Source organism: Triticum aestivum, chromosome 3D, assembly GCF_018294505.1.
Source record: "Triticum aestivum cultivar Chinese Spring chromosome 3D, IWGSC CS RefSeq v2.1, whole genome shotgun sequence".
NCBI classification, from domain to species: Eukaryota; Viridiplantae; Streptophyta; class Magnoliopsida; order Poales; family Poaceae; genus Triticum; species Triticum aestivum.
Window position 1 is genome coordinate 609294384 of NC_057802.1, and position 8835 is coordinate 609303218.

Consider the following 8835-nt stretch of genomic DNA (forward strand, 5'->3'; position numbering starts at 1 on the left):
ATGAAAGTCTCCGGCTGTATGAGGAATATTTGAGCAGCCGGCCGCCTTACGTAGTGCAGATTCTGAAATTTGAACTTGAGTCCAAAGTTGCAGCATGATTTAGTTTGCATGGTTGCACCTGCAGATTCTAGGTGATTTTTGAACTGTTTGTGTGATTCATTTTCACATTTAGTATCCTGTCCACAAAATTATTTGCAACAATGGGGCCACTAAATTAAGTACAATGCTCTGAAATGTCTAGACTATGTTCAGTTATATTCAGGTTTTGTTAAGCTATGTTCACTAAATTTATTCAATTCAAACTATGGTATACACTTTCTTTGTTCAGACCTTGTCGGGCTGTCCAGTTTTGGGACAAAATATATTATCAATGAAATGCTGAACATATGTTGGAGTTGCCCGGGTGAAGAAAGAAACTCAGGCACACACACATGGTCAACCTCTATGCAGAGCACTCCTACCATAGCCACTTCCAATGCGTACCATTACTGTCAACACATAGTCAGATTGCTCAATTGCTGGACATTCAATTGCCATGCAATGTGGCAGCAAACTGAATTTTCCATGACAGATTAGCATAGTCATATTACATACCACTTCAAGTTCTCACTGACTTGTCTACAAATTAGTACTCAATTGCCCACATATGCGTCATGAAAGCATACACAACTTTTGTGATGAAACACATCAATACAACAAACTGCATAACATTCCTCTTCTTCTGCACTTGTAAGTCAACAATCTTCTCCAGCAGCATCTCATCCTTCTGCACAACAATTCGTACTGCGGCGGCTTGAACTTGCCGAGGATGCCATCTGCTTGAACTGGCTCCACAAGTCGCCGTCGCCGTCACTCGGTCTCATGGGTCAAGATCGCAGCCTGCCGTGCCCAGGAATGCAGCAGTCAGCAGACAGCCACCGCCCCACCTGGGTCGCCATCGGGCTAGACCGCCGCTGCCTAAATCGCCGTCGCCGCCCGCTCTGTTTTGTGAGTGAGAAAGGGGATTGAGAAAATGAGAGAGAGAGAGAGAGAGAGAGAGAGAGAGAGCCGGCAGGGTGCCCGCTAGTAGTCAAAATCAGGCTACATGGCCCATTTAGTCAAAACCAGGGTCCACGTCATACTAAAACCACCTTAAGCGATACCAGGGTTGAAAAGTATCCGGTTAAATTAGTTGAGAGACTGAGTTTTGGTGGTTTTGGAGTTGAGGGACGATTCCTGAACTTTCGCTAGAGTTCAGGGATGAAAAATATACTTATCCCTTTTTTTTGGTACATGGAGTGAGTCGAATATTCTGATTCTGCTTTCTGTATTTTGTTAACCGACTGCAGAGGGAAGGATGCTACTGGTGAGGAATTAGTCAAGCCTTATACCCCGACTACACTGGATTCTGATATTGGATACTTCGAGCTTGTTTTAAAGGTAATTTATAGTAAACATATTCCAACCCCACTGAATGTGTCTTATCATTGATTCTGGTGGTAAAAAGACTATGTGGCCACTTGACTAGAATAATTAGCTTCATTGTACACCATATTATTAATTCACTTCTGAAGATATGCTGCAGCCAAATAGTTCTGTCACAACATGACCAACCATAGACAATTATGAGTTTTTATATCATGTCAACTGTTGTGTTATGATTGGTTGCCATGAAAAGCAATGCACAGATTTAAATACTACTCATCTAGTACCGTATAAACGGTGCCTATAATTGTCCATTGGATGGCACAGTATGTACAATTTTTAGCTAGCATAAATCTGAATCTTGTAAAAGCAGTGCAGTAGCAACAACATTGAACTGAACTTCTTTGTTGCAATATCCATTATATTTAAGCACCAAGAGCATCACTTAGTTTAAATTTTTATCTTTAGAACAAGAGAACAGAACATAGACTAACCTGAACAAAATAAGCCATGATGGAACTTCTGAAACTCTGAACCTTTTATGTTGAGAGGAATATGTGAGTAGGGAAATTCTTTTACTTCCGGTGCATGATTGAGACCAGTTGTTAATTTGTATGTGATATGCAGGAAGACATGGCCGATGTAAGTGATGAGTGTATGGCTGAGTACGACGACATTGTCATCAGGATGTTTGATAGAGAGGAAGAGGGTTTCGAGTTCTGTAACAAGTATGCTCTTGAGAAAGGCTTTAGTGTGAGGAAAGGATATGTTGAGTGGGATGAAGCGAACGTGAAGATAATTCTGAGGAAACTTGTCTGTAGTCGTGAAGGTTGCCGTGAAGAGAAGCACATGAAGAGGAAGAGAGAAGATAGGAAGAGGAAGCCACGGAATATCACTCATGTGGGGTGTAAAGCGAAATTTGTCATTGCAAGAGTCGCGAAAACAGGGCGGTGGTTTGTGAAGGATTTCATCGATGAACACAACCATCCTCTGGCCCCACGTGACCTTGCTTGCTTTTTGCGTTCCCACAGAAGAATTGGCGACGAGCAAAAAGCGGACATTATAGAGATGGAAAGTTTTGGAATCCGGAAACACAAAATCATGGATGTGTTGTCCATGCAGTACGGTGGATATGACCATGTCGGATGCACGACGAGGGACATCTATAACTTCTGTCATCGCTACAAGCAGGAAACTGTCGCTGCCGGTGATGCTCAGACGATGATCCGTCACATGATGGCGCGGCCAGAGAGAGACCCAGATTATTTCTTCAAATACTTGGTTGATAAAGCTGGGCATTTGAAGGGATTGTTCTGGTCCAATACTAAATCACGCCTTGACTATGAGGCTTTCGGTGATGTTGTTGTTTTTGATAGCACATACAGGACCAATAAGTACAATCTGCCGTTTGTGCTATTTTTGATAGCACATACTCAATCTGCCGTTTTTTATAGCACATACAGACCAATAAGTACAATCTTATTGTTTAACTAAAATATTAATTATCCTAATTAAACACAAACTATATTTAACATTCTAAATGAAGTATCTTTTTTTGTCTTCTCAATGACATCTTTGTATTTTATTTTGGTTCCTAGTTACACCATACACAGCTTGTGGATATTACATATGACTGTATTTTTTTCTATCACATGCAGTTTTTTTATAGAATAATCACGTAAGTCTGTTGGAAGGGTGTCTCGGAAGTACATATAGAAATACCTAGGACTCTTTTTCTATCACGTACGTAGAGAAATAGGACTCCTTTTCTACCACGTCCGTATAGAAATATGACTCTTTTCTATCATGTTATCTCAGCCGCATAATTATGATCTAAAAGCTAATACTAGGTGTTTGCTAGAATTAACGCGGAAGCTTCAATGGTGCCTCCAATTAGTAAACAAAAGAGGTTGTTGGACGTAAACAAACATGTACAAAAAGCCGCCCCAAGTTGTTGATCACATCGTTGTGAGTAGAGTACGTACTACTCTACTCACGCTTCTCTCTCAAGAAGTTTGAAGATGGGCGCCAAATTGGTCATAAAGCGCCCCAAACGATTAGATCAGTCACATGCTTTCTTCTGCACGGCTTCAGCTTTCAGTTGTGCAATGCGATGGGCGTGCTTTAGTAATCGTACTAACCTAAAGAGAGTGTGATGGGTGTGCTTGTCCGTTGCCACCCACCCTATATACTTCATCCGTTGTTCAGGAGAAGAGACGTACCAATCTTCCGTTCGCCATGGCCGCCTTCCGTCTCCTCTTCCTCCTGCTTGCCTTCGCCGCCAGCTGCAACAGCGCTGCCGCTGCCAGCGCGATGTACAAGGCGAAGGCCAGTGTGATTTTCAGGCATGATGCTCGCACCATCGAGGTCAAATTCCTCCTCCCCGCCAGCAACAGCCCAGTCGCCGCTGGGGACGAGGACCTGCAGCTGCGGCAGGAAACCATGGCGCAGGCCATAACCGTCATCTCCCGCCACAGGCCAGAGACCAGCGACGCCGAGAAGCTCAAGTGGGCGCTGGGGGTGGTGAACCTCGAGGCCCAGCGGTGGAAGCCCATCTTCAGAGCCGTCAGCACGGTGCTGGAGAGCGGCGCCGACGACGGCACCAAGGAGGACGCGTTCGCCCAGGCCAAGGAGGAGCTCAACCGCGAGCTCGGCCAGGAAGGTCCCAACGCCCTCAAGATCGACTTCGGGTATATGTGACGTGCATCGCCATTTCCCCACCTCTGCCTTAGTTTCTCTATCGGCCTTAGCGCGCCCAAGATATCTGTGGTGTTGTTAGTCATGTATAGTGCTCCCGTCCGTGCGCTGCGGCCTGTCGCAGCTGTCGGAGCACCGCCATTATTTCCCTTCTGCTTCGTTCTCGACGCCTTCGGCTGCGGAACGTTTGTGGTTGTCCTTGCATTTCCTTAGTCAGCGAGGTGGTTATTTTCTCCCTGTCTTTTCCATGAGTAGCAACCATGCATGTCTGATCCCCTCTGCATCATTTGACGCACACGACCACTTATTAACAAGTACCGAGCCATAACGGGCCAAAATAGGATAAAATGCCTACACACAAATTCTAGTATTCGCGCCACGGACAATAGGATAAAATGCCTACACACAAGTCCACCTCCTCATCGACGCCCCGGACAAAAGTCTCTCCCCTGGCAGCGGCTCAGCGCGGCTCCCCCATGGCGTGGGTGTGGTTCCGTTCGTGCCTCCACCCCGGGCGTTGGTGTCGTGGTCGTCGTTCCACTCCTTCAAACTGCCTCGAGATGATTCCCTTTGCCAGAAGGTGCGCGCCGACGAGGCGAGCTCGTCCCAGGCAATGTCACATCCTCCTGTCCAATGCAGCTTCATGATGGCCATTTTCTTCCTCGTTCGCCATGGCCAAGATGACATGCCGGTCTCCGTCTCCTCGCCGCATTTTCCGATTCCAGTATGTCGTGCTAGCCTGCCGTACCTGGTTGCCGTCGCCACAGCCGCCCTGACCCCTAGGTCCCCGGCCGCCGCCGCCGCACATCAACGGACGAAAGTGGCTGCCCGTATCCGCCAGTTTTTCGCGAACAAGCTCAACCACCTAAAATGTGAATTCCTGGAATATAGGCTATCCACATCCCTCTCATCCTTAAAACCAAACACTCGCCATCCACCTAAATCCCTATCCCATCATCAAGGGATGGCCACTGAACCAAACAAACCCTATATGTAGCACATTATACTAATTCATGCTATCATTTGTAAAGCAAACGAGAGGGAAACCACCAGTGAACCGGGCCACTCTTTATCACGTTGGTAGTACTAGCTCAGTCACATCCTTGTGAAACAAAACTGGAATCTGGACGTCCACCTTTCTTGCCTCTCCACGCGACTGCTGCAGAGGTTGGAATCAATCAACCGCCTGCACCACAGTACATAGTACTCACATGCCATCCCTGTGAACTGCCATCCTGCACATCTTCTCTCTCTACGCCGCCTGCATCGGATCAGATAAGTCACACTAGTTACGCCGGCCACGCGCTTTCCCTGCACCAACGAACTATCAGTTGTACAATGCGATCGGTGTTGCCACTGCCACCAAACCATATATACATAGCTTCCTTATTTGTTGATCCTTTGCCACATTCATTCAAGAGGAGAGATGGACGACCGGTCGATTCGATTTGCCATGGCCGCGTCCCTCCTCCTCCTCCTCCTGGTTGCTCTCGCCAGCGTCCGCAGCAACGAGAAGGCCAGCGTGGTGATGAGGTTTGGAGCTCACACCATCACGGTCCACTTCGAAGTTCTGTAGCATGCGTGCATGCATGCTGGTTTCTTAGTCAAGAGTCAAGGCTCTTAGAATAATGGCGCCGCATGGATCAGGAGGCTGTCTACGTGCTACGCTGCTCCTTTTCCATTTCATGAGTGAAACAAGCTAGATGTTAGGTAGTTTTTTTTAGGGAATATATTACCATTGTATCATTGTGTGTGTATCAAGATTGTCTGTGTGACCAAGTTTTATTTGCGTCTTCAATGCAGTAGTATTACTTACTTTGTGATAACCAATGTTTACGATACATTTGGATGTAAACAATCTTTACTACTTGTTGACATCAGTTTTTGGCTTGCACAAAAACCCCCTTTAAGGTGACCTTGAATAGAAATGTGGTTAACGTGAAAGTTGTGTGCCTGAAGTAATCATTTGTGTAAGGGCCGCCATGGTCCTCGGTTTGTAGTGTCCGAAGTCTCGGGACAGCCTGTCGTCGTTAATGTTGTTCTGGAATGCCGCGGGCGCTTCGGCGTCGCTGCAGTCGACTGTCTGCTTCTTTTTCGTGAGAAAACGATTCCAAAACTTGTGCACGGGCTCGCCTGACTTCTGCCTACTATGGCCATGTCTTCAGCATCCGGGGGGCTTGACATACGTGCCCTAAAAGTTTGCCTTGAAAGTTGTGTGGCTCGTTGAGGTGAACAACTTTGATTTTTAGATTACCTCAGTCCGAGTTTCTATACGCATACATAACCAAAACAATGAACTGCGTGAAGATTGGGCCTGGAGGTTATGGGCCAGCCTGAAGCTTCTGGGCATTTTTGTCCGAATTAGGTTATACTTGTGCCTTTGGATGGAAATGTAAATCCTTTTCTTGTAAATAAATTCACAATTATATAACAGCCGAAGTTAACGATTATATTACATTTTGGCTTTTAGATCAGTAGCGAACGGTACAAAAGGAGGCGAGGATGCGCGGCCAGCTTTATCACGTAGGGAGTACATACATAGTCACATCACATCCTGCACGTCTTCTCTCCACTTGCCTGCTGCAGCAAGTTTGAAAATGGGCAAGATCGATCGGTCAAAACGGCGCGCAATCCATCAGATAAGTCACATGATTTCTTCTGCCACTCACGCAGCTTTCAGTTGTGCAATGCGATCGGCGTTGCAACTGCCATCACATCATATATACTTAGCGTCCTTGTTAAGGAGATGGATAGGTGTACAGTACTGTACTTAGCTGCCATGGCCAGGTTCCACTTCCACCTTCTCTTCTTCTTCGTCGTGCTTGCGCTCTCCACCAGCAGCAGCGCCAGCCCAGTGGCCGCTGCGGACGACGTCGATGACACCCAGCTGCGGCAGGAGGCCATGATGCAGGCCCTCGGGGTGGTCGCCCGCTTCGACCTGGCCACCACCGACGCCGAGGCAGTGAGGCAGGTGAAGCGGGCGCTCGCGGTGCTGAACGGTGAGGTCGAGGCCCGCCCCCAGCAGTGGAAGCCCATCTTCAAGGCCCTCGACAAGGTGATGGACAGCGGCGCCGACGACCGCAGTAGGGCGAAGGCGTCCGCCGTGCTCAAGGTGCTGCTCGACCGCGAGCTCGGCCCGTGCCCGGACAGCCTCAGAAGGGACCTCGGAATCGGTGATCTCTAAAATGCATGCATGCATGCAGTCGCTAGTTCGCCACCTTCTCCTTTCTCTTTCGGCCTTGGCGTGCTCTGTCTGTGCTGTTGTTGTTTTTCTTAAGGGTGTCTGGGCTGTAGTTAGTCACATGGTGCTCCCGTATTTTCGCTGCGGCCTGCCGCAGTTGTCAGAGCTTCACCTTTACTTTCCTTCATGTTCGTTCTTCACGCCTTGGGCGGCGGAACGTTGGTGATTGCGCTTGCTTGCCTGTAACCACTATTTCATTAGCCAGCGTAGATGATTGTGTGCGCTCCATGCATAGATGATTGGTGTGCTCCATGAATATCTAAGACAAGTTGAAGCTGAATAGAAGATTGAGTGCTCCGTCTCATCTTGGACATGTACAATGGCTCACAATATAGTCTTAATATATTGTTGGACTTCACTACATAGAGGACTTGATGTTCTACTTTCTCTCATTTCTTATCGCCATGACCGCCAGAAGGCAAAGTGCCATCGTGTTCCTTCTTTTCTGCCTCCCCACTCGCCTCTGGGTTCGCTGCCATTGCAGCAACAACCATGTGTCTCTACCTAGTAGTTTTGAGATGGAAATGGTTAAGGTAATTATTTAAACGTGTTTTTTGAGCCAATCAATAGCTTGTCCGAGTTTCCTTCAAGATGTGTAAAGACTAAAGATGATGTCCAGAACATTTTGTTTCCTATTTGCAAGCGATGATGATTGCTCGAGTCGAGTGTTTGCATTCAACACAGTGGGACACCATTCCCATGATTGTTTTTTTAGATTAACCACGTATATATTCATAAAGCAACAAGGCTACAACTGATCCACGTGGATACAACAAGAGAGCACGAGAGAATACAACTGTGCTGAAATTTTGCAGAAGACACTCCGAGTAAAGGAAAAAATGTGCTCAGTCTGTGGAGATCCTTGCAGATGTCAATGAAACTGCTAACCACCGAACTCCAGCGACACTGAGGCGTACATTGGAGATCCACTGGATTCGGAATGCACCATCGTACATGGGCTCTCTGAGTCAATGAACGGGGCCGGCATGAAAACCAAAGCCCACATCTTTGCGGCGCGTCGACCGAGGATTTTGCCCGTGCTTCCCGAATCCCGAATTCGCCGCAAAAAACCGAACTCGTCGGAGAATGGCATCGAATCCGCCTTCCAGCAACCACTTGCCCAATTCCAACATAGCCGAAACCTCGCATGAGCCATCGCGGACATCAACTAGGACATCAATCGCTGGCTCTGCTCCTGAAACGATCTTCACGAACTCCACCACGGCGGCGGAGGAGACGCCGTAGCAACGGGATCGGAGGCGGAAGAAAACATACCCTGGTGCAGCCGTCCTCGCTGCCTCGCCGGTAGCACCCGAACACACTAGATCCGACGCCCCATAGGAAGGAAGGAAGACAAAGCCCACGAACTCCTTATCGCCGCTGCCATGAGCGCCGCCGAGGTGTAGCCGGAGTTGGGGAAGATTTATTCGACATGGCAACGCCGCTACCGCCGGAGCACTACTGTTGTACATACTGAATCTAACCCAAACTAG

At 47.7% G+C, this 8835-nt stretch overlaps 2 protein-coding genes across 2 annotated transcripts; both read left to right on the plus strand.

Moving 5' to 3' along the window:
- Nucleotides 1-3639: 3639 nt before the first annotated feature.
- On the plus strand, nt 3640-4342 carry LOC123075892 (uncharacterized; the record flags this gene model as incomplete). Its single annotated transcript, XM_044498395.1, is given in 1 exon segment — nt 3640-4342. A coding segment is annotated over 1 exon segment (462 nt). The 3' UTR covers nt 4105-4342.
- A 2519-nt stretch (nt 4343-6861) lies between these two features.
- LOC123075893 (uncharacterized) lies at nt 6862-7622 on the plus strand. The gene has a single exon (XM_044498396.1). The coding sequence runs from the start codon at nt 6881-6883 to the stop codon at nt 7283-7285; it is 405 nt and encodes a 134-aa protein (XP_044354331.1). The 5' UTR covers nt 6862-6880; the 3' UTR covers nt 7286-7622.
- The last annotated feature ends 1213 nt before the right edge of the window (nt 7623-8835 follow it).